The 26,090-nt window shown below is 43.3% G+C and overlaps 2 protein-coding genes across 9 annotated transcripts in view; one reads left to right on the top strand and one right to left on the bottom strand.

The window, feature by feature from the left end:
* YTHDC1 (YTH N6-methyladenosine RNA binding protein C1) overlaps window positions 1-10,786 on the top strand; it is a 40,759-nt gene extending 29,973 nt beyond the window's left edge. For all 5 annotated transcript variants that reach the window (XM_053261502.1, XM_053261499.1, XM_053261501.1 and 2 more), the window contains 5 exons: window positions 1,108-1,144; window positions 1,228-1,267; window positions 1,357-1,419; window positions 7,489-7,623; window positions 9,868-10,786. In XM_053261502.1, the coding sequence (XP_053117477.1) occupies window positions 1,108-1,144; window positions 1,228-1,267; window positions 1,357-1,419; window positions 7,489-7,623; window positions 9,868-10,074 (482 nt within the window). In that variant the 3' untranslated portion in view covers window positions 10,075-10,786. The remainder of the gene's footprint in view (window positions 1-1,107; window positions 1,145-1,227; window positions 1,268-1,356; window positions 1,420-7,488; window positions 7,624-9,867) is intronic.
* A 1,345-nt stretch (window positions 10,787-12,131) lies between these two features.
* The window catches only part of LOC128331961 (UDP-glucuronosyltransferase 2A2-like), a 62,648-nt gene continuing 48,689 nt past the window's right edge, over window positions 12,132-26,090 (bottom strand). For all 4 annotated transcript variants that reach the window (XM_053266078.1, XM_053266075.1, XM_053266077.1 and 1 more), the window contains 4 exons: window positions 20,508-20,639; window positions 18,681-18,768; window positions 15,196-15,415; window positions 12,132-13,200 (listed from right to left, as the gene is read on the bottom strand). In XM_053266078.1, the coding sequence (XP_053122053.1) occupies window positions 12,921-13,200; window positions 15,196-15,415; window positions 18,681-18,768; window positions 20,508-20,639 (720 nt within the window). In that variant the 3' untranslated portion in view covers window positions 12,132-12,920. The remainder of the gene's footprint in view (window positions 13,201-15,195; window positions 15,416-18,680; window positions 18,769-20,507; window positions 20,640-26,090) is intronic.

The raw sequence follows: 26,090 nt of genomic DNA, 5'->3' as shown, positions 1-26,090 counted from the left end.
CTGCTTCTTTGAAAAATCACCACAATAGGGTTGCTTCTAGCATAGAACAGGGGGAAGAAAACATGGTTGGACATGGTCAACTTTCAGAACCTGTAGCAAAACAAAAGAATTAATATCTGAAAATGAAACTGGGTATGTAAACATATGAGGACATGTATATCCTGTGATTTTAAAAATTGACTCTGGAACCACTCCTTCATAGTCGGGCCGCAGACTTTTGGGACACCCCTTGTAGGTTTGCCCTACTTGCACTCTGTCTGTGAATATATAATTTAGATAGATGCTTAGCACGCCATTCTAACATAAGTGACTTTTTAAAAGGCTGCAATGTAGGGATGTGCATGAAACGTGCCGGTGCCTCATTAGAGAGGTGCCAAAATGATTTGGGTTGCCGCAGCCTAAACATTTTGGCAGGAGGCGAGCTTTAAGGAGCAGGTATGCAGGTCCTTACCTGCTCCACTGCCATCCCACCACCATTCTGGTTGCGGCGATGTGCTGCTCAAAAGGTTGTGCACAATTGCTTCCCTGTTCCCAGCAGCCTGCATGCAGCGTTGGCACGCATATAGTGTCCACACATGCACAGGTGCCATTTGCGTGGTCAGCATGCCATGTGTGTGCAGATGCAGCAGGCTGCTGGAACAGGGAAGCAGCTGCATGTGCACCTGCTCCTTAAAGCTTCTGTGCCTGCCCACTAACCTGAAACTTTTCATGCACATCTTTACTGTAATGGACCTTTAGTACATAGGTTACATCTTGACATCTGGTTTAAATAACATACAGGCTGCATTAAAGTCTTGGGATTTTCTTACAGACCCTTCATTTAATGTTATACTTCTGAAAAGTATTAGTTAGTAATTTTGAAAGGTGGCCAAATTAAAATTTGCATTACAGTTAATTTCTCTCCAAACAAGCCTTCTCTAGTTTGATCCAATGCTTTTTTGAAAGCCTTCACAGATTTCTAAAACTGGCATTGGGAACAGAGAATGATTCAGCCCGATAGGTTTTTGGCAAGAAAGTAGCATGTTTAAGGAGAAGATGCTAATGATTGTTTAGATTGTGTTGCTGTGTAGTGGTAGATATGATATACTGCCGCTTGATTTTAAACAGGGTATTTAAAGGATCCCAGATACCAAGAAGTAGACAGGTAAGATACACTGAGTAATATTTATTTTTATGCTCCAGTAACTCGCTGCTGGCATTTAGTTTCACAAATCTTATTCCCAACAGACGATTTTCAGGAGTCCGGAGAGATGTCTTTTTAAATGGGGTAAGTTTATGCCTTTTCCTCTCATAGCTGTAGACTGTCCAAAACAATTGCCTCTTTATGACGTTCCCTCTTGTGTTTCTGTTTTTCAGTCCTACAATGATTATGTGAGAGAATTCCATAACATGGGGCCCCCACCACCCTGGCAAGGAATGGTTTGTATTCTTGTTTGTCTTTTTCTTTTGAGATAAATCTCCCTCCATTATCTGTTTAGCAACAGACACCTATGCCCTATCCCTCTTAGTATTGTTGGAAGTGCTGCCTTGGTTTTCTATGGCACTATGTCTCAGTTGAATGTTATTATGACAAATGTGTCTGTTACCTTTTCCTGCTGTGATTTAAGGATGCAAAATTTGAGCATCCATATGTACAGAACTCGTTTGGTCACATGGTCCTTGTACAGAACTTCACTTAGTAACATACATAGGATACAGTCTATGTACATCCTGACATACTGACAAATGAAGCACCAGCACTCCAAGAACAGAGCTGCTGCACTACAGAGTAGCAGTGCTCCACAGCTTGAGCAGGAGGTGGAATGTGGCATTCCAGCTATCGCCCCAAGCCCCATAAGTGGATCTCTGATGGCTGCATGACCCTCAAGGATCCACTTCCAGGTCACAGGGAGTGCTTCCAGGGACAGGAAGATAGCGAAAATACCTCTGTGCATGTGCTGGCTTAATCTGGAAGGTGGCAGTAGCTCACATGAAGCACTAGCACTTCATTCGGATGCTGGCCAGTGTTTCAAGTTCTCGCGACATCTGTATGCCTCATGTAGTGTCCTATAAAACTTCTTGAGCATTTATTAGAAGTCTGGTCAAGACTTTATTTTCTGTGTATAACAAAATACATAGCAGACACAGATAGGAAAAAGGTGAGGTATGAAAGCTTGGTGGGGGTTGGTCATGGAATAAGTTCACAAACTTTATGGCCTGAATGTGCTCTGTATTTGAGTGGTACTGTGTGAACACTTAAGGCACTTGCTGGGTGATGAGGGGTTTCTTTATAAAATGTATATGATGCTTTTCTACAAAACAATGGAGGTAGTGAACAATGAAATAAACAGAAGTCAGATCACAGTAACATAAATAAGAAAAACTGCAATCATGCTTTAAAAAAAAAAAAAGCAACAGAAGCAGTACCAGTGAGTATAAATATATTGGGCAGAAATTACCCTTGCTAGTCTATAAAAGGCCTGAAACATTCTGCTGTGGATGAGCTTTAACTTCTCTTTGTCTAAGTTCTAATCAGTGAAGCAAGATTGCAGAGTTTGGATGGAAGGGTTGATTGCTGTTGCTTGGTAAAGTGAAACTGGCTGTGGGGGAGAACATGCAACTTCAAAAGCACTGGGGTGTTGAGAGGTCTACAAGAGTCATTAGCAGATACAAGACCTACAGTATAGGTGCACTGGGAAGAACAGAGTCACAAACCAGACACTAAGCAGAAGCTGGTACTGGCAGCAGTTAGTGCCCAGCATAGCAGGGGAAAAAGTTTGCAGGGGGAGCTTCCAACAACTCCCCTCTCCCCAATATTTCAGTGACTTTAAATGGGGTTTGTAACAATGTGTGAGAGCAGGGATCAGCAAATTTTCAGAAAACGTGTGCAAAGTCTTCAAGTGTGGCTCAAGGACGGGTGCAGCTCAGAGTTGTTGTTTTTTGTTATTAAAAATATCTGTACCCTGCCCCTTCAGTGCACTGCTGCTCAGGGCAGTTTACAACATTAAAAAAATAGATCCAATATAGGATAAAAATTAATAAGGTTAAAAGACCAAGCTAAAACCACAATTGAATGAAACGATTATAGTCAGCAACCAGCAGTTAAAAGTCAAAATCAGAACAGAGCGGGGGTGGGTGGGGGACAACATCATAACATACATACAGAAATCTCAGTTATTAGCCAACTAACTCCCATCTCAACTAATATTCTGTGGCACAAAATCTTGCTGCCTCACCTGTGATTGGTGTATGCTGGTCTGCCAGAAGAAAAGAAACCTAATACTCATCCGATCTACCTGGCATATTCTTTATAAGCGGTTCAGTCATAGCAATATGAATACCTCTTAAGATAGAGAGTATTTTAAAATATGTGTAATAGACTCACTGTTACTTGCGCCACACAGACATAAGCAGTCCCTGAGGAGCATTCTCTTAAATCTGCCTTCCAAAACAGTGGATGGCAAGGCATTAAACCGCCCCAGTGAAAATGCTGTCCTCTGATTTAAGGTAGTCCGGTTTGTAAGATACGGAGACAGCTGGAGGTAGTTCAAAAAACCACATGTAATGCTGCTAGAGGCAATAAAATTTAAATCAGATTGCTTCTTCATATCCGCTATGTGTTGTTTAATAGTTAATTTAGCAACGTCATGTCCCAATGGGAGTAGAAACTAGTGAAAGTCCATATCAGATTGGGACAGTTGGGACCCTTACTATCACTACTCTGTCCTGATCCCACTCTCCTGATCCTACTGAAGGAGGTACCATGACCAACTCCATTCCTGCTCCCCATGCGGGTTCCTGAAAACACTTTCCCCTCAATGCTGAACTGGGAGGGAGGACTTGAAAACTCTAAGGCTGCTGCTTTTGGCATTCAGGTCCAGCAATGGAAGAAAGCGGAACCTGACCCTCTTTTTGGACTAATAGACTTGCCTGGTTTCTGTCCTAATGGAAATTATAAAGCAGTGCTGGGACAATCCTTATACTTTACCTCCTACATCTAAGAAGTTGAAAGGCCTTTACAGAATCTACTTGAAGGCTGCAAAATTTCTACATATGCATCCCATTCCTAACTCTGTTGTTTTGGAGGCTGCCCAATCCAAGTCTTGTAACAGGCCCCTGACAGCACCAGTGAGCAGGGTGGGCAGGAAGTTTGACTCCTACACCTATATTTCATCTCTGCTTTGCAGCTAAAAATATCCATATCTAGGATATTAACTAGGGGTGGGAAGTGCCATTGCTCAGATGGCATCCTGTACCATGATTGCCATGGGTTTTCCATATTTTTTATTTATGTATTTATATACCACCTGATATGTGTATCTCTAGGTGGTGTACAATTTAAAACAATAAAGATATAAAACAGTAAAAACAAAACTGTTTCACAGAATAAAGTTACCAACTTCATGGGATAAAAACAAACAGTTTAAAATTAATTTCAGTTTAAAGCCTGAGGTGTGTCTTAAGGATCTTCCTAAAAGCTATTGGAGATGGAGATGCTCTTGTTTTGACAGGGAGCATATTCCAAAGCCCCAGGGCAGCCACAGAGAAGGCCTGGTCCCGAGTTGCCACCAAATGACCCAGTGGCAACCGTGACCAGACTCCAGATTATCTTAATAGGTGACAAGGTTCATGACAAAGAAAGCACGTATGCAAGTATAATAGTGGTGTTTGGAGAAAACATTAATATCCCCATACAAGTGAACTGAAAAGTGGGGGGTAATATATTGACCTTGAAAGCAAAGTTTTGCAATCCAGTTCTCAATTTTTCAGTTCCATGCCACTTAGTAAAGGCTTTGAGAATGTGGTGCACAGAAATATGTTTTCTGGAAATTTTGAAGCCTTGTGGTTATCTCATTGATCTCAACAGCTGACATGTACCACATTACAGAAGCTTAATGCTGTGCTACGAGGCTGCTGTGGACTTGAAAGGCAGCATCAGGGCTGCTCATAATGGGTGGCTGTGCAAGCAGAGCTTCTATCCCGAATGTGGAAACCTTTGGAAACACTGCTTGTGCAGCCGCCTGTTCTGAGCAGTCCCAGTGGTGCCTTTCAAGTCTGCAACAAGCCCACAGCACAGCATTATACCTCCATAATGCTGCATGTCATGTGGGCCAGTGATGCTTAGTCATGACTGACTAGTCTGGATGCTGTCAAATGTTTTTCTTCTCAAACCTAAATTTACTACTCGTTCTTAACTGGAGCTCTATAACTAGGTACATACACAAAGTACATACAAGTTTGTGCAGGTTATACTTTGAGCATTGAAAATGGATGTCAACTTTCATGCTTATAAGTAATTTAGGAATATGAATGGCGTACAAATACTCTACTGGAGAGTCGAGCCAATTTCATTTGAGTCAAGCTGAGTTGGTTGAACCAACTCTCACTTTTGTTACTCTTGGGGAAATATTTTTTTAATTCATGTTTGATATAAGTGATAACTTATGGTTAAATGTTGAATAGAAAGGCATATACCACATATAGATACCTTTTAAAAAGTGTCTCTGCATCATAGTCATGGAGATTAAGTTCGCAAAATATCTTCAGAAGTGACATGTACTAAGTGGCACTGGGTTTGTTATGTTATGCTTAATAGTATGAATGCCTTAATTTCACCCACATAATTTTAATATATTATTAATATTAATAATAATGATTTCTATACCACCCTTCAAAAAATGGCTCAGGGAAATTACACAGAGAAATAATAAATAAGATATATACCCAGGCTTTTATTTTTGTACGCTCTGTTTTTGCCACTTTGGAAAAGAGAATCATCAGCACTGTATTAAACAAAGGAAAGCTTCCCCCCACCACCACCCCTGGGCTTGGAATATCCTGGATCCAAAAAACAATGCAAATAGTTCCACTTGCTTGAAGAGCATTTGTGTTAAGTCTTCACTTTTCTTTTGAAACTGAAGGATGCTTTAAAAGTGGCTTGTGACAGTGGCAATGGAATCTGCCATTCCATGGTGAGTTTTTTAAAATAAAGTGGAGACCCTTAAAATAGATCTTTGGATCCTGACTGGTAAGCAGACCTCAGTGTTATGCAGGACAGGTAAACCTTCACTTTTAGAGGGAGAGCACCCAGAAAGTGAACATTTCTATCATATCATTGAGTGACAATAATATTGAGTTGAATTCTTCAGTAGCATATCACCATCATACAAAGGATACAATCTTATGTACACTTTCTTGGAAGAAAGCTCCATTGAGCACAGTGGGACTTCCTTCTGAATAGATTTGCATATGGTTAGACTGCAGCTGACCTAGGGCCTGTGGCAAAATTAGCTGTTCTGTATCCTAATTTCCAGTTATATTAGCATGGTACAAGTTTGTCTTTCTAATCAGAATTTGTGTCTGAAAGATCCACGATTTCTGATTCAGAACTCTCATTCAGAGCTTAGTTAACATTAGAAAAGAGAAACTTGCATGCATTGGAATAAGCGTCTCGACTCCTTCGCATGCTAATTTGTGTGAATGTGTGATCAAACGTTCATCAGTTTATTTACTTAATCCAGTGGATGGAGGAATCTGAGGCTGTGCTGTACAAAGCTGTTGTCATCACATTGTATGAGCAGAATTCATGGCCGACACCCAGGTTGCTCTCCTGAACCAAATATTTGAAAAATTCTGTGTTCAGCAACATTTGAAAGTAAACTTCAAGTCCTAAGAATGTTGCATATTCAGTAATCCAGCCAAATGTAGTAGCAGTACTATCGTCACTAACAGTACTATCATTGACTCTTAGATCTATAAAATCTACAGCAACTTGGCTGTAACAATATTACTTTAAAACAGCATTTTAAAATATTTCATCCAAACTGAAAGAAAAGTATATCTCCCCACATTTGTTCCACTGCCCCTAGTCCAGGCCTTGGAAGAAGGAAGATGCTTTTCCTGTTCAGCTTCTATCTCTCCTTTTGCATTCCTTAAGATCCTGTCAAACCATTAATTCTGTGCAGATCTCCCCCCATCTCTTTTAAATCAATTCAAAACAAATGTGTGCAGATTGATTTGGGCTATAGCACTGGTTAAGGCAGGGAGTTTTCTTTTGTAGTTCAGCAGTCTGGACCCCCTTGAGAGAGAGCTTGCCTAGCATTCTGGTAGCCTTTTGCTTTTGCCTTGTAGAAGGTGTACATGGACATTCTCACTGCCAGTTTAACTCTTCCCACCATATACTGCCTCTTAAACAAGAAGAGTTAAATGTATTCCTATATAAATAACGCTGCTTGAGGAATGAAAAATTGTAATCACTGCATCCTCTTTCTGATTCCCAAGTTGTGAAAATGTGGTTTTCAAATGCACATTTTGGCTAGTTTTAAGTTCTCTGAAGTCTAAAACACATTCTGGCATACCCTCTTAGTGTGAAATGCCATATTTCAAGTATTTTCATAATAGAAAAGCATTCAAATGTCAAATTTACTTCTCTCCATTGATGCAGACATATTCTAAAAATGGAAAACTATGAGAATTGCAAACTACCTTCTTCTTTTTTCCCCTTTCCAGCCTCCTTACCCAGGTATGGAACAGCCTCCCCATCACCCTTATTATCAGCACCATGCTCCACCACCACAAGCTCACCCTCCTTATTCGGGCCACCATCCCATTCCACATGATGCACGATATAGGGATAAGAGAGTGGTAAGTGTACCTTGAGGGGTGTAAATTGTACCAAGCAAGAAAAATGGGCAGATCTGATGCAGTTGAGACCTTATGTATATTCCCCATACTGTGCAACATCCACATGAAACCACTGGGAATGATAAAATCAGAAATTTTGAACTCATTGACATCAGTACACTGATGATGCTTGGCTCTTTTCCTCATCCATCTGGCTTCACGGAAACTGGAAATTCTGAAATAGTGTCTGGAGGTGATGAAGCTCTGGATGTGGGCCAACAAACTGAAGCTCTTGGTCTGTAGGGATGTTGAACAAGGATCAGGGTTTCAGCCTCTTTTGGATAGGGTTGCATCACCCTAAAGAATTGGGTTTGCACCTTGGCTGTTTTTCTTGATCCAGTTTTGCTCCTGGATGGTCAGGAGGTGGCCATGGCAAGAGGTGCCTGTACACAGTTTTAGAGTGGTGTACCAGCTGTACCCTTTCTTTGTGCCTTTTCCAAGTCTGGCCATGGTGGTGCATGCCCTAGTCACTTTGGACTGCTGTGATGTGCCCTGCTTGGGGCTACCCTTGAAAAGTGCTTGGAAACTTCTGCTCTTGCAAAATGCAGCAGTGAGGCTGTTGAGCAGGGCAAGTCCATCGGACCACATGACATCAGTACTGCTAAAGCCATGTTGGCTGCCAATATCTTCAGGCTCAATTCAAGTTGCTAGTTATTAATCCCAAAACATCTTTGATCCAGAGTATCTAAAGGACTGCTTCCCCCAATATGAAATTGCTCATTCTTGGAGGTCATCTGGAGAGGCTCTCCTGTTTCTCCCCCTGCTTCTAGAAGTCAGTCATTGAGCACATAGAAGTATTTCTTTGTGGCTGCACTCAGGATGTGGAACTCCTTGTTCATTTAAGCCCTTCCCTTTCTTGTTTGCCATCGCCTGTTTAGGGAAGCTTTTAATCTTGACGTATAGCTCTAGGCTGTGTTTCTGTTTAGCTTCTATATTTAATGTATTTTCTGACATTGTATCTTAGTGCTGCAATTGTGTGTTTTAATGTGGGTTTATTGTTGTAAGCCACTTTGGACCTTGTTAGAAAATATGATAAAAATATTTTAAATAAATCAGCTAGGCTCCTGTGTTCATAGAGTTTTTGTTCTAACCAGACTTGGAAATGGCTATTGGTGCTATCACTAGCTCCATTTGCCATTTCAATGCATACTTCTAGGTTGTTGGGCTCTAGAGGTCTGTTTTGCATCTCTTCTGCTGTGCATTCTTTGTGGAAGACTGGCTTTGTTGCTCACACTGAGGTGATTATTTCATCCCCGATGTCCAATCGTGATTTCTGAGTTTGCTGTCCATATTATTGTCCAGTAGCAGTAGAGTTAGAAGGTATAATACTTCTTGTCATATAATTTAAATTGGATTGTTTAAACCAAAAAAGTAATCTTTTTACCAGCTCCGATCCTTTTTATTTGTAAAATTTAAGTTGCATTCTCTACAATGCATCCAGTTGATAAACAGCATTAAAACACCACCAGCAAAGGAGAATACTATACACACCATAAACAGCTAGCCAAATCAAAATACTTAAACCAGCAGGGAGTTCCTACCCTCATTAAAAAGTCTCCTGATACAAAACAGTCTCTAACTGATGTTGGGGAAGCCTGTCTAGGCAGAGAATTCTAAAGTGTGGGACCACTACTGAAAAGGTCCTGCTCTCTTTCCTGTTTGATCTCATTTGTACAAAAGAATAAATAGAGAGCAGGATTTCCCCCACAAAGGGCTATGGCAATGGTGGAGAGAAGTTGCACCTGCATTTAAATGGTTGCAAAAGTAAGATGTGGCCATCAAGATGATAGCCAAGGCTACCAGAACAGGTGCAAAAGAACTCTGAATGCACCCTTTTGATTGCAAAAGTGTAGTAAACTCTGGTCAAATGTGTCCCGGTAAGTCCTGAAGGCAGGCATTCATCTAATAATGATAATTGGGCATCCAGATAGGGAGAAAAACCCTTTCGTGTCTGGTACAAAGTTACCCCGGCACGTTTTCATCCACAGAGAGCAAGCCATCTTATAGTAACTACATGGGGTGGGGTGGGGTGTGCCAGTGACAAATTCCTTAAGGACAACATTACAGATTTGCAAAACCTTTGAGTTATTGCACTAAATGTTGGGGGGCTGAAAGTTGCCCCATGGCTGCTATTGAGGATCAAATCTGACAAAGATGTATGACTTCTAAACAAGGTGATCTATAAAGCTTCTTTCTCTTCTATAGCATGACTATGACATGCGGGTAGATGACTTTCTACGTCGGACACAAGCAGTTGTCAGTGGTCGAAGAAGCAGACCCCGAGAGCGGGACCGTGAACGGGATCGCCCCCGAGATACTAGAAGGGACAGAGACCGAGATCGAGGCCGAGAGAGAGAGAGGATATGTGATCGGGACAGAGACAGAGGAGAAAGAGGAAGATACAGAAGATAATGCATTATGAAACTGCATTCACTTAAAAGCTTGTATATTTGTGTGTTTACAGGTAGTAAACTTTTTTATTTTCCTCTGTCTACCTACTTTATTGTGTAGAAGGATTTATAATTGATCCTTTGTTCCAAGCATGCAGTAAGCTGTGAACTGGAAGACTCCCATCAGCCAAAAACGTGCAAGTCTTGACCCTTGAATTGATGATATGAGCAGTTTTGGAAAACAGTTTAAAGAATGTAGATAAATTATCCCTAAGTGTTTATCTTAACCGTAATTTAATCATATGTTTCTTTACCAGTTGATAACTGCCATAATACTTTTGCTTTGATGTTTTCTTACACGTAGTTCTTACATGGTTCTGTGGAAAAAATGCTGCTATCAAGTATGCAAATATTGAGTGTGTTGTTTTGGCCTTATGGCAGTGTTGGAGCAGCCACTTCTTGGGTTTTTTTTTTTTAAACTTCTGTAAAAGTCAAGCTTGTTCAATAATGAAAGCAATATTGGTATTTAACATTTTAAAACAGCATTCAGGTGTTCTGGTGATAATTTGGTTAATACTATTGTTTGATCGCCTCTCCCACTCCTCTGATTCCCCCTGAAATGTCAACATTGCTTGAAGAGTCCACTGTGTCTGTGTGAGCAGAAAATGTTGCTGTATTCTACATTGCTACCATTTTTTTTTATAATAAATTGGTAACAGTAAACTTTCATGGAAGTTCATGTTTTATAGTTCCTGATTTGGGGAAGAAAAACAGAGTATTGATTAGAAAATGTAACTTCAGGCTCATTAGCTTACTGAACATATTAGTGGGGTGGCAAAACATTGGGTGTATACTCAATAGTTCCCTCACTGCAGGTGAAACAGTATTGATGCCCCACAGCCTGATGAGTGCCCTGCATAAACCAAGTTGTGCTCCAGAATAGCCTTCAATACACTGAGCTCTTATGACAGGTGTCCTCTGGCAAACAGATCAATGTGGAAAGAGTTCCTGACGGCAGAAAATCTGAGAACCACTGATTTCAGAGAATGGATAGAATTGGTTGCAGTAACAGGAGGATCTTGGGGTGGGTGAGTGGTGTGGTAGAGTCAAAAGAAAAATATTTCTGTAATCAAAGCTGAAAGCTGGGTTAGGATGATACTTAGGTGACGCAATGCATATGGAGAACAGAAGTACTTGGACATGGTCAGATGAAGACCAGAGTGGAGGCACCTCTGCTACTTATTCAAAGCAAAAGCTTAAAAGAGTTCTGGCAGGAATAACTGAAGAGAGAGCTTGTAAGAGGTAGGGGAGTAGGAATCTCTGTCAACAGATGACAGTAACAAAGGTTATTCCTTCAAAGGAACTTGTGAGTCAGATCACAAACAGGGCTGGGCTGTGTATACTCTGCACTCAAAACACTGCAATTCAGCATAAAGATACAAAGCTGAATGCTACACATCTTGCTTAGTCATGGGGAGGGGCATAGAGCTATGCAAGGCACTGAAATCCCATTCCCAAGCACTGGGAGTCTCAGCCACTTCCAACACCTGAAATTTCATCATACTTTTTTTTAAAATGAAACTCTTGGGACTTGTGCTAGAGCAGCACTTGCATATTTTCCCCACCAACACTCAAAATCACCTGGAAAGCAGGTTCTGAGAGTCAAGGAACCATTGGCAACAATGTGGGATGTGGCACAGGCGGCCACAAGGTGAGGGAGAATGTCCAGAAACTGGGGGAAGATAGCTTCTGTCTCCCGTGGAGAGTCTCTGCCCAGTATCAAAGAACCCCTCCCTCTGCAGCCATCCATGCTGGATCCCTCACTGTTGCCCAAAAAGCCATTGTCAAGGTGCCCTTAGCAACTGGGGGCTGCAGAGGAGAGGGCAGGGGAAATGACTTGCTCTTGTATGAGTGCCACTCTGTGAGCCATTGGATGTTCTTTTTTAAAAAAATATAGAAAGCAAATGGCTTCTGAGAGAGAGGAATTCTGTGCCTAGTATAACTGGCTGCACTCTGAAATCACAACATGCACCCGTTCTATGTAAGGTTCCAAGATATTAAGAATTCCAATTTTTCAGCCTTAGTTTGTGCATATTTAATCAGAGGTAAATTCCAGTAAGAACAATAAGAATCTTCTCCCAAGCAAGTGTTTGCACAGGATTACAGACTTTGTATGCTTGACAATGACACATTTCTGTTTTCTCTCCCGTAATTTATCCTGGATGAACTTCAGCTGAGTGTATTTCAGCAGGCACATAATTGTACTTGGCAAAAGTCCTTGCAATGTTTTGTCACTGTCATTGTTGGGAAGGTAGGTAGCTTCAAAAAACATTGTGTACAAACTAGCAAGTAGGATGTAAACATTTAGTTGTACATTTTTGTTCCATTAATTTTAAGGGGATTCAGTATCTATCATCTTACCCATTGTGCATGTAATATGAAAGCACCCTGTGCTTTCAGAATACGTTTCCACAGAAATAACATGAAACATTAGGTTTCTTGGAAAGAGATATGTGATATACATGCCTCAGTTCCTATTTGTATCAACAGTTTTTTCAAGAGCTACCCAAGTATTGAGATGTTTAAAGGCAGTTGCATTCAAACAGGTAGAGTATTCAGCTATAATAACTCAGAGGACTGCTGCAATTAAAACATGATTTTTTTTAATTTTTTAAAAAAACTAAAATTGTTCCATCAAATACCTGAATGGAGCTTTGTTCAGCTAGGCTTCCTTGTCTGTTAAATCCAATTTATTACTGTAAATGATTAGATGTTACAGAAACAGCTTTCATAAAGGTGCCATAGAGTACTAAATCAAAGTAATCTGACTAATTAATTCTCATGATGGTGGTTAAATCCCACTGGAAACTACTCTGTTTTAGTTTTCCTGATGATCCTACCACACTTCCGACAGCAAAATGAGCAGCATTTAACAACAGTAAATACAAAAATGACTGTGCAACCAATCAAGAAAGCTATGACATCAAGGCAATGATATTGGTACCAGGTCAAGTGGTGGGCAGCTGGTCTCAAGTGCCCAGCCCCTTTGTGCCGCATAACAAACTCTATCCAAAAGACGGCCCGGTCCAGGGGCTTCATGGGTTGGTCATGGTGTATCTGTGACAGCCTTTCTGCATTTTTCTTGTATCTAGAGGGAAAGGAGAAAACGAGAATGAATTAAGATGGTGTCAGATATCAAGTTTGTTTCCATCTAGCAAGATGAGAATGCTTGTAAAGGTCCTTGTTTGTTACAAACATACCCAAGATTATTGACTTACATTCTGCATAGCCAGCCACATATCCAGACAAGGGGTGCACTTGCTTCTGTGCCCCTCTAGGCCTGCTGTGCAGCTTCTAAAAGCAGGGAGGCTCTGTGCCTACTAAGGAGTACATCATGCCATCAATGATGGAAGTACCATTGCCAGTGCAATGATGCCTCCCTGCCTTGGAAAGCAATGTGGGAGGGCTGCAAAGTGGCACTGAAGCAGTAAGCACGCCTCTTGCTTGGTTCAGCAGCTCACTGCAGGATTTTAGCCAACTGATTGTTTTCCATTCTAAATCTGACATGGTTTAGTGCCAGTCTTAAAACTGTTCAAATGAAAAAATGTCCTGCCCCACTAAATATTTCTGGAATATTGCATTGAACAGCCAGTTAGACTGATACAGCTACAGGTTTCTGAATCACAGAGAAAATGGACCAACAATTTATTTTTCTGTATATTGTTTATTCACTATCTCCCTTGGATCCATAGACGGGTTTCTGCCGATTTTCACTGGCAAGCTATACCACTATATTTCTGGAAAATGCCAGGTTTCTTAACTAGGGTAGACTAACCATGCCCTAGTTCTTTACGGTCAAGGTCCAAATGAAGGTATGATTTTCAGTAACTCAGAGTACATGTATGCAACTGACAGCAAATGTTTTGTGATTATTTTTAGTTCTGTAGCAGCATAAGAGAGTAGGGAGAGTACAAGCCAGTTCAGTGCCTCCTCTGGGAAGCACCAAACCAGCTTGGGCGTCAGCATTTGAACCGGATCAGTGAGATGGGGACCAGTTCCCTTAAGAAGCAGGTAAGGAGCTCCTTACCTGTTTGTCCCCACCCCACCACTTTTCCACCAGTGGCGCCTACTCTCCAAACAGCTGTGCAGGGGCTGCAGTGCTGTTCCTTGCAGCTTCCACACAATGTTGGCATGCGCACGTGCTAGCCATTTGCGTGGTCAGCAACACCATGCTGATCATGTAGATGACTGACGTGCATGCATGCCGGCCATGTGCATGCTGATGCCATGCAGAGGCTGCAGAGAACAGCCCCACACGGCCATTTGGAGAGCAAGCGCTGCCGGCAGAAACACGTCAGGACAGGGACCAAGCTCCTTACCTGATTTTCAAGGGAACCACTCCCTGTCCTACCAGTGGCTGCACGAATAGCTCGTGTACTAGGGATGTGCACGGACCGTGGAGGCGCGGCCTGATGCCGGGGGGGTACTTTAAGGGCGGGGGGTTGTACTTACCCTCCCGCCGCTTTCCCCCCTCTGACGCTCCGGTTTTAAGCAAAATCTTCGGAACGGCAGCGGTCCTCCCTGCAAGTAACTCCTGTGCATGCACCCACTGCTGCCATGTATCCCATCGACGTGCGCGTGTGTACCACGCACGTCACAGTGATGCGCGGCGGCCTCCAACATGGCCTGTGAACCGGTTTGTGCACATCCCTATCGTGTACATCTTTAAGAGAGTGGCTGAATAGAGCGCAAAGGCTCTGCAGATATACTACAGGAGGTAAGCAGGCTCCCAAATCAAAAGAAGCGTTCTAAGGACAGAAACCTTTTCAGTGCAGGACGTAGATGGAAGAAGCTAGATTTAAATGTGGCTACCATCAAAGGGAAAGCATCAAAACTGGTAAAAGCAGAAATGGATTGTAATTCTGGAGACAAAAGATAAACTAGAGTGGCAGAAACAGGTCCAGATGATAACAAGCAGGGTGAGAAGAGCTGGCTGCTGTTTCACTGCATGCGAAATCAAGATTCCTGAGCTGCAACACTTTCTTCGGCAAAAGCCGTTGCTGAAGTGTTTCATCCTGCTGTAGGCAGGGTACAGACAATGATCTAAATCTTGCTTCCAGAGAAGACTTTGCAATTGACTCACATAGCATTGTGAATGACAGTATTCACGGTGTCCACTAAATCTTTTGATGTCATGGTGTGAATGTTCAGTTCCAGGGCCATTCCTTTTGCCTTCATGTGGGCAATGTTATCAGGCTGGTCAGCAAACATGGGGATCCCAACCATGGGGATTCCATGATAAATAGCTTCATAAATCCCATTGGTTCCACCGTGTGTTATAAAGGCTTTGGTCTTGGGATGTCCTGGAACAGGGAGGTAAAAATGTGTTGATTAATATACTAAGGGATAATAAGATTATTGTAGCTGTTTCTCAGCTACAATACTCCAGCCCCCTCTAATTGATATACAAACCCTGAAAACTGCTTTTCAAACCAAGAAGTTCCCCTGGACAATCTCAAAACTGTTGCTTTACAACAGAGGTATCAGGAGTAGTCAAAAACATAGGTTGTCAAATGCATGTTGTGGATTCTAAGGTGTCCTTTATGACCAGCCTCCTTTATTAAACTCCTTAATACACATTTTTCATTTACTGTTGGTTACTGAGTGTACACATTTCTACTGTTTCCCTCTTTTTATGGTAAGCAGCATTGATGGGGAAAGTATAGCTAATTCTTAATTCTGGGTTCAAAGCTGACAGCTAAAAACCGGAGCCGCTTTTTTGCCTTATTTAAACCATCCAGGCAGGAATCATAACAGCCTCATCAAACCTAGATTTTGTTGACATTATGGCCAGCATTTCTTGTTTCTGAGGACATGGAAGAGTCCCTGAGGCTACAGACACTTGTGGAGAATTCTTGCTGTTGTAGTTATGGCTGGTCCAACATTTTAGTCAGACCAAAAAAGGACCAAAGAAGCTATGAAAAGGAGTTCAGGGAAGCCTGAATAACATAAATCAAGGGTAGTGACAAGATAAACAGAACTGAAGCTGAAATTATGAAGGAGGGGTGTGTGAAGGTCTTGGGGAGGAAATCAGGATCTCTCTGGCCATATTTTGTCGTCATGTGCACACTTTTCTATCTCCCAGACCACTGAATGGACTACCCCTACTAACTGAGTAAGAGGCATCTTTCAAAGTGGTGGTTTTCTTCTATTTAGCAGGTGGAGAGCCAACTGTCCTCATTCATCCCCAGCACAGTGTTCCTCCGGGAGCTGTTGTTGGTCTCTCCTTTGTGCTTCTGTTGTGTGCCCTTTGGGGACATGGAGGGAACCATTCTTACTCTTCATTTTCTGTGTAAACCGCTTTGAGAACTTTTTAGTTGAAAAATGGTACACTTCAACAAATTCAAGTTTTGCTACCAAATTGCATTGATTTTGCCCCAATCACAATGCTAGACAATGGGAAGCTTTTAATTTTTCCATACAAATATATACTGGGCTGGGATCAATAATCAAGAGAATGTTAGTTGTGCTTATATTCTATTGAAAGGGAGGAACAAATTAGTCATGTGTAAGAGCCCCCTTAATTTCAGTACGCATAAATAACTTTATTTGGATTGGAACGAAGTTTTCTAAATCAACATTGGGCCAATTCAGACAATACTTCACCCTCATGGTCAACCACACAAGATGTGCATACAGTGCACGAGTGCACGAAGCCTTCCCCCCTCTCAGCTTGCAGGGACGCCTTTCCCTAATAGTGTGAGTGGGTGGCTTCTCTGAACGACACCTATAGACACATAAAAAATACTAGTGTAAACAAACTGACACAGACACAGGGCCCCTGTGTGCTGGGAGAAGGGAAAGATGTGCATACTCATGGCATGAGTGTAGAAAGGAGGTGCCCAGGCCAGGGGAGAGCATAACATCAGCCCCCATGGAGACCAGCTCTGGCCTGTGAGGACTGTTGGGGCAGCCCCTCCCCCACCTTCCCAGGAGTATGGAAAGACCAGTGTGCCCTGAGAGGAAGGCAAGAAAGGAGGCGCCCAGGCCAGGGAGCTCTGTTCCTCAGCTCCTGAAAAGACCAACAGCCTGAGCCAGCATTTTTATTAATCTTATGTAATATCCTTGTTTTCATATTGTAAACTGCTTTGGGTGCCTTTGTCAAGGCAGAAAGACAGTGTAAAAATGCAACAAACAAATAAATTATGTGCATGTGCCCATCCTTATCACCTATGGTGGGTCAGGCAGGTAAAAGTATCATCTGAACCAACCCAAGCAATGATGCTCTCCTATCTCTTTTCTCTCTGAATGCTTTATAGGTGAGAAGCAACCCTTTCACTCTGGCAATAGTTGGAATGAAAGCTGGAGAAGGGAAGGAGTGGGGGAATCAGCTATTGGATCACAATAACTTCTTTGTGAGTGAAAGCTGGGGAAAGGAATGGAAGAGAGCAGAAATAGCACAGACAATCTATATCTGATGCGGTGGAGGTGGTGGGTGGGAGGGATGAGCTCCCTTCTTATTCCAGTTTCTAGATAATGGGTTGGCAATGGTATACTCCTCCTGTATTATACCAAAGACAACGACAGGGCTCTGTGGTCACCAAGAGTTGATACTGACTTGACAGCACACTTTATCTGTTCCTAGTCAGGAGGGAAAGGAAGCTCTGTTAGTTCACGGACAAAGAGCAGAGTCAAGCAAACAAAGAGTAAGAGAGAGAGGAATCTGTAGAAGCCTAGAATATGTGCTTCATTGTCCATGTATAAAGCAGAAATCTTGTGCCCAGAGTTCAAACTGTTCAGGAGGAATGCCTACAAAATTCTCCCACCCAAACCTACCTGCAGAATTTTGGGCTTCCAAATTACCTGGTTTTGTTTCTGAACTAGCACCAGAGAATAAAACTATTTGCCATTCTTCCACTGTTTATTTCCAGACTTTGTTCAGATCATTGTGCACATGGAGCTTGCCACAGTTTTCAGTTTTTGTATTTGCTTACATATTTCCACTGCATACCAGCACACACATGCACATTGAGCAGTCATAGTGTAAAAGGGAACGCATTATCATCACATCAAGATTTCATTTTGTGCTGTGATTGAATCAATAGGCACATATACTATGATTGATGACATCACAGTGCAAAAAGAGATTGTGATCTCATCAAGATTCCCTTTTGCACATATTGTATGCAGCATAATTATGATGCTGAAGTGCATCATAATTTCTAAGAAAACTAAAAGACTGAAAACAGAGCAAACTGCAAACACAATTAATTAATTATGATGCTGAAGTGCATCATAATTTCAAAGAAAACTAAAAGACTGAAAACAGAGCAAACTGCAAACACAATTAATTAATTATGATGCTGAAGTGCATCATAATTTCAAAGAAAACTAAAAGAATGAAAACAGAGCAAACTGAAAACTAAAATTAATTTTAGAAGTCACCCAAGTTAAACCAGAAAGCAGGCAGAGAGGAAAATGGGGCAGAGTGAACCTATCAAGCAAGAATAGAATAGCCCCGGGGAAAGCTGGTTATCCAACTGTCATGAGTGAAGAACATTGAGATGAACACATTTTCTAGCAATTGGCAGAGGGGTGTAAATGAATTCAAAGTATAAGGTCTCTCACCAAGAAGATCATTTTGTGGTATCCAGTCATAAAGCCTGGTGTTAGCTCCTAACATTTCTGGCTTTTCCCCTTTGTACCGCCAAAGAACCTAGAAATGGGGAGGAAAAATGGAAAGAGTGTGCTCTATGTAGCCCAGGCAAAGGGCATGGTTCTGACTCACAAATCTTCCACTCATTTGGCTCAACTTTAGAGCAGGACCATATTCATGAGTAACATAGAAACATAGGAAGCCGCAATATACTGAGTCAGACCATTGGTCCATCTAGCTCAGTATTGACTACACAGACTGGCAGCTGCTTCTCCAAGGCTGCAGGCAGGAATCTCTCTATCTAATCTCTATCAGCTCTATCATGGAGATACCAGGGAGAGAACTTGGAACCTTCTGCTCTTCCCAGAGTGGCTTCATCCCCTAAGGGGAATATCTTAGTGCTCATACATCAAGTCTCCAATTCAACTAGGGTGGACCCTGCTTAGCTAAGGGGATAAGTCATGCTTGCTACCACAAGACCAGCTGTCCTCTCGTCGCTCTCATAAGACGACGATGAAGATTTATTTATTTATTTTAGCCCCACCCCAAAGGGTTCACAATCTAATTGGATTGCCCGTCCTTTTTCTAATATGTATCATGGAGCCTCTTTGCCATTTCTGATTCTTTAGCCATGATAAAATAATATGCAGTATTTCTGTAGCACATCTCAGTGCTGTTCAGTATTCCCTGCAACAGGCCTATAAGCTAAGCAAATGTTATGATCCTCCATATTACAATCGCAAGGGATGCAGCTGAGATAATAGTGGTTTAAGGTCACTGAATGAGCTCATGGCTAAGTTTAGATCTGAACCTTAGATTTGTAAGGTTCACAGCTCACATTCTTATTAACTACAACTACATTAGCCCTCTTCAGACATTCAAAAAGAGGGGTGCTGTAATCGAGGGTTTTTATTTTAAACATCTGAATTGCTATGTCGCACAACCCAGAAGAACATATTTATACAAGTGGAAAGAGCTTTCAGAGGGAGGGCCGAGACACAAACATCACTCTCTTCTCTCCCCACACCAAGCCTGGTCCATTGCAGAAGAAGCATTCAATGCAGTGACACAGAAGACTTCTTGAGGAACCAGAACTCTCCTTCCATCAAAGGAGGGCTGTGGAGAATGTCAATCAATTTTTCTTGTGTTTCCTTTTTGTGGTTTTTAAAATAATTCTCAAAATCAAAAAGGTTAACTATGTATGGAAAAAATATTGAAAATACACCAAAAATGTTGTTCAGTTCAGAACAAGCATATAGTCCAATAAGGGAGGAGAGATGGTCTTGTGGTAGCAAGCATGAATTGTCCCCTTTGCTAAACAAGGTCTACCCTGGTTTTCATTTGAATGGGAGACATGTGTGAGCACTGTAAGATATTCCCCTCAAGGGATCGGGCTGCTCTGGGGAAAGCATCTAAGTTCCAAGTTCCCTCCCTGGCATCTCCAAGATAGGACTGAAAGAGATTCCTGCCTGCAACCTTGGAGAAGCCACTGCCAATCTGTGTAGATTATACTGAACTAGATAGACCAATGGTCTGACTTGGTATAAGGCAGCTTCCTATGTTCCTAAGGCTTACAGGCATCAGGATAGGGGAATTTAGGATACCAGTCAATTAAATAAACAGCAGCAGCAATGTGTTTCCCATGCAAGTGTGAAGATGTTGCTATTGTGGGTGGGGACAGGGGGGAATCAAGATGTTAACAGCATTGTATCTACTTTTCACAGGTCTCTAGTCCAGTACAGAAAAAAAATAGGAAGTTTCCCTCCAAGTCATATGAAACAGGCATTCAAGAAACTGACCTTCTGTGGAATTTGGCTAAGTGCCAAGGCAACCAAGTTAGTCTTTTCAGCTGTTAAGTTTTGAACCATTGAGCCAAGAGAAAACACTACAATACCATGTTCCCCTGAACTCTGGACAAATTCTTCCATTTCCTGTCAAGACAAAAACACATTTAAAAAAAAATATAACGCTTCTCTTTATGTGCCTTGTACATAAAGCTCCAAGTCGCGGGGAATGTTCCACAAATTGCTGTGCATAGGCCCCCTCAAGGTTCATGGTGCAGCTTATTAGTGGATGGGTTGAAAGAGAGGAGGTGGCAATGGGGTGACTCTCTTGATGCCCAATGGCTATGGGATTCGTTCTTGCTAGAACAACTTGTTTCCTTAAAATGCAGACACGCCAAAAAAACCACACCCCAAAACCACGTGGGTTCTTAAAATGGGCTTCTATGTGTACCCAATCATCATTCCCCTGCATGTTCATTTAAATATGAATGGTACCCAATCCAAATGGGCTTAATTTGGTTTGGATTCCATTCATTCCAAAAATGAATGCACACCTCTATTGGAAGATATGGATACAGAGTAGGTTCCATTTATAATAAAGTATTCTGTCACGTTCTAGGAAGATCAAGCAAGTTTGAGCATGACCTGTGCTTGTGCTAAAGTCCACGGTGTGCCTAAAATAGAAGAGCAAAGTTTGAGGAGATAACAGGGATGTGGAACAACAAGCTTTTCTGTAGGATACGGGTGTACTCACGTTTCTTGTATCAAACATGCCAAAGACAGTGAGCTTTCCCTTGATATAATAATATTTTGTATTTACATAGCAAAATGCCTGAAGTCTCACAGACTTATTTTCCACCCATTACATCAATTATCCTAACCACAGCGGAACAGATAGCTCTGTGCAATTATTCTAATATGGGGATGGGACCAAAGCAGAGAGAACTATCGCTAAGTAAAGCTACCTAGCCCTAATCCAGCTAAAACTGTAATGAGTAAATGAGCAAACTCATGAAAGCAACTAGAAGCCTGGATTATTCACAACTGACTTGTTCCATTGGTTTAAGTGGGACTTAATCATGAGTAATTTTACCTAGACTGGAATCTAGGCAAGTTGGCTAAGAAAGGCAGCATTTGAACTTTGGGGATTTGCCAGCTCATAGCTCACACTTTAGCTACTATGGAGATAGGATTCAAGTCAGAGCAAAGTATTGCCTCCTGTTTACAAGTCACTTGCGGGGAGATAAAGGCTGACAGGATGCACAGAATGCTGCAGGCGGTTCTGCACCACTCGTGCTGCTGAGGGCTTCTAAAACAATGCTGACAAGAGTGCTCTTGTGCAGCACTACAGCCATTGGAAATAATGCACTGCCCACCATGTCAGCCAATATTATTTAACTTGGGAAGTTAAATACATAATTCAAAAATATGCATACATGAGAATTTTTTGCTTTATATGTATAATTTCTCAGTCTTGCAGAATTAAAGCTACCTGGATGCAAAAGCTGATTTTTTATTGTTTTTTTCCAGCATAGAGGTTGAGTCACTCTAGGCCAACAGCATTTGAAGCAGAAGCACAATTTAGGGATGAGTAATGAGGCAGCTGTCCCCTCCCACCACCGAGTTTTTCAACCACATATGATTATTCCTCAGAAGCATCAATATCACTGGCCAGCCCAAGGTAGACAAAAGGCCATTGCATGGGAGACCTATGAATCAGTCAGTGTTTACTTTGTTTTTTTGAATGAAAAGCTGCTGTGGGAAGCTGCAAGTAGGAGCAGAAGAATAGAGAGGAGCTCCTTAACCCTTTCCGTTTCTGACCACTCAACACCACCCCAGCTTCCCATGGGCGAGCCTGTATTTTCCCCTCACACAGGTGGAAAGGAAGTGTTGTGGGTGCAGTTTTGAACAGACAAAGGGCAGAAATGGAAGTGGTTAAGCTGCCTTTCCTCCCATCCTCATTTCTTCACTCCCAATGGCAATTTATGAAGCTGCTTTTCATTTTAAAAAAAAACTAGCTGACAGAGCATCTGTGCAGTTGTGCACTGAGCCTGTGGCACCCCCCCACAGCGCTCTCACTCACTTCCCCCCCGCAGCGCTCTCGCTCACTCCCCCCGCAGCACTCTCGCTCGCTCTCTCCTCCGCAGCTCGCTCACTCGCTCTCTTCCCCCGCAGCTCACTTGCTCTCTCCCCCCGCAGTTCACTTGCTCTCTCCCCCCACAGCGCTCTCGCTCGGTCTCCCCCCGCAGCACTCCTGCTCGCTCTCACCCGCAGCACTGTTGCTCGATACCCCTGCAGAGCGCTCGCTTGCACCCCCGCAGCGCTCTCGCTCACTCACTCTCCCTCCACAGCACTCTCGCTCGCTCTCTCCCCTGCAGCTCACTCACTCTCTCTCTCCCCCCCACAGCTCGCTTGTTCTCTCCCCCCACTCTCCCCCCGCAGGGCTCTCACTCCCTCTCCCCCCCACAGCACTCTCGCTCTCTCTCCTCCCCCGCAGTGCTCTCGCTTGCTCCCCCGCAGCACTCTCGCTCGCTCGTTACCCCCGCAGCGCTCTCACTCACTTTCCCCCGCAGCTCGCTCACTCTCCCCGGCAGCTCGCTCGCTCTCTCCCCCCGCAGCTCACTCACTCACCCCCACACCTCGCTCGCTCGCCCCCTGCAGTGCTCCTGCTCGTTCTCCCCCATTGTGCTCTCGCTCACTTTCCCCCCGCAGCTCGCTCACTCTCACTCGCAGCTCGCTTGCTCCATCCCTCCCCCTGCAGCTCTCTCCCCCCCCCCCCCACCAGCTCTCTCCCCCTGCAGCTCTCCCCAGTGGATGGGCCAGGGCCAGGCCATCCTGCCGCCGCCTCCCACCTCCTCCTCCTGGCTGGTAGGGCTTTGACCGCCGTATGCCCCCCTCTTCACTGCTGCCATTATTTCTCCCCGCCACCGCCTCATCTTCCTGGCTGGCGGGGCTTCACCCGCCGTCCACCCACCTCTTCTGGCCAGAGGGGCTTCACCTGCCGGCCCTCCACCTCTACATCCTGACTGCCGCCATTATTTCTCTCCGCTTCAATGCTGGAACTCTTGCACGCTCTAGAGCATCTGCGCGTTACTACTTAATTGCTCCCCTCACCTCAGAGGTCTCCCCACCCCCACCTGAGCTGCACTCCTGCTCCTCCTCCATCCCGTTGCTTCCACCCCTCTCACCCTTCTTGGTTGTGGCTGCAGCATTGCTGCTGCCTATTGGCCAAGCTGCAGCCCCCTATCCCCAGAGACCTCCCCACCCTCACCTGAACCTCACTCCTACGGCTCCCTCCAGGAGCAGCAGCAGTGGGTGACCGGGCCGTTCCTTGCTGCCGTCGCCACCATGTCCAGTCATTCCCCTCAGGCCGCTGACAGGCCCGGGCCCATCCCTTGCCTGCCTGCCTCCCCCAGACAATGGCCTCAGTAGCCCCAAACAGCAGCAGTGGTTGGGCTCTTCTTTGCTGCTAGTGCTGCCATGGCCGCTCATTCCCCTCAGGCTGTTGACAGGCTCAGGCCCGTCCCTTGCCCTTCCTTCTGTCGCTCTTCCCCCTCCCTTCTTTTCCTCTCTTTCTCTCTCTTCCACTTGCTCTTCCTCACTCTTTCTTCCCCCTCCCTTTATGTTTTCTCTCTGAGTTAACAGATTTTGTTCATCTTGTTTCCTCATTTAATTCACACAACCGCATCCGCCTCCTCCTGAAGGGGCTCTTTCCTCCCTCACAATCAGTCTTTTTGCATACCCCTGCCTGCTATCCATATATATATATATATATATATACACACACACCTCTCCTCTACAATCAAGAACATCTTCCGATGTGCATTCCAACTGAACTTAGTCCTTAACCATCACAGGCTCCTCCTCCTTATCTGCATAGGGAATCCCCACTGCCCAATCACCACAGTGCCACAGGCTCCTCCTCCCTATCTGCTTATGGAATCCCCACTGCCCAATCACCATGGTGTTTCTGCTCTCACAGGCTCCTTCTCCCTATCTGCATATGGAATCCCCACCACCCAATCAGGTGCTTCTGCTTGCAAACTCTGTCAGCCAATCGCCTCCTTTCTACCACGTCCCCACACATGGCCCATCTTGGAGAATTAATAATATAGATTAGAAGACTGATTGATGGGATTCTAGTGAATGTCTCCTTTGACCTTGAGTGACTGTAGCTACAGTTAAATGAGTCTACATACAAGGCATGCATACAAAGGCACCAATCCTTCTGCTTCAGAAAAAAAATGTTTGCTAAAAAGATGGGGCAGTCTAGTGTTGACAACATTGCTCCAGTACTGCAAAGTAGAAAATAAAATCCTCATAACAAATGGCCTTAAATACATTGCTGTTTTACAAATGAACTTTGAATGCATGCAAGGCTGATGTTTGGGCCTTGGTTAATTTTCTACCCCAAAGTAAAATTGCTTTGCCCCTCCTAGTTGAATCTGAAAAGATGTCACAGAATTAAAACTCAGACAGGAATCCCTACACACATACCCCTGCAGTTCCTTGGTTCACATACTAATAACTGCACACTCAAAACTATTACCCCCCACAATTTGTTGTCTGCAATTGAAATAACAGACCCTAAGCCGCATTGCCTTTGATGAAATCAAGCTGCTTTCAACAACAACATACAAAAGTCACAAGCATAGGCAGGCCCCAGGAGATTCACTAGTCTACTTGTCTGTGATGAGTGAAAAATGATGCCTGATGAGTTAAAATCCTGACATGCAATGTACCAACATAGCTCAAGGAACTATCTGATGGGTAAAATATTTTGTCTGGCTGGTGAACTGGGCCAGCATTTCTTGACCCTGATCATAGGTTACAGAGAAAAGCAATGCGTAATTTTTCCTGTTGTTTGAAAGGCAACCCAGATATGACCAGGCTCCAAGAAGACCACCAGAGCTTTCCTGTTCTGTATACATCTGATCTGCATAGTGGAGACTTGATTGGTACAAGTCAATGGGCAAGGTCCAGACTAATTAGTCATGACTGAGCACCACTGAAATCCATGACTAACTTGGTCCAGGTCCTACCCAGTGCTCTTTGGGAGAAATATTCTGAAGAATTGGAGGTCTTCCTAACAGTGATATACTTTCCAAGTTACTTAAATGTTTTGAAGGCACTTCTGTTCTGGCAGCATCCAGAATAAGTTAGACATTATTTATTTATTTTTGCATTTCTATCTCGCTCTTCCTCTAAGAAGCCCAGAGCTGTGTACATGGATACATTTATCCTCATAACTACCCTGGCAGGTAGGTTAGGCTGAGAGGGAAATGACCGGTCCAGAGTCACCCAGTGAGTTTCATGGCTGAATGGGGATTTGAACTCAGGTTTCTCTGGCTCTAGTCCAATATTCTAACCACTACACCACACTATTACATTACTAAGTCCCATTCAAATTAATGATGTTAATAATGACTACAGTCTTGTTGATTCTCCTGAAATGAATGGGTGCTGCGCAGATAAATAATGCCCCACTGGTCAGATCTGACCATCTCCTATTCTGCTACTCTAAACGTCACCACGAATCTGTCCCATGACAGGGCTGCCAGTGGTTTCAGCTGTGGAAAAGAGGAGGTTATGCAGCCA

Source organism: Hemicordylus capensis, chromosome 6, assembly GCF_027244095.1.
Source record: "Hemicordylus capensis ecotype Gifberg chromosome 6, rHemCap1.1.pri, whole genome shotgun sequence".
Lineage (NCBI taxonomy): Eukaryota > Metazoa > Chordata > Lepidosauria > Squamata > Cordylidae > Hemicordylus > Hemicordylus capensis.
The sequence above is the reverse complement of the archived record's forward strand: the minus strand, read 5'-3'. Positions and strand labels throughout refer to the sequence as shown.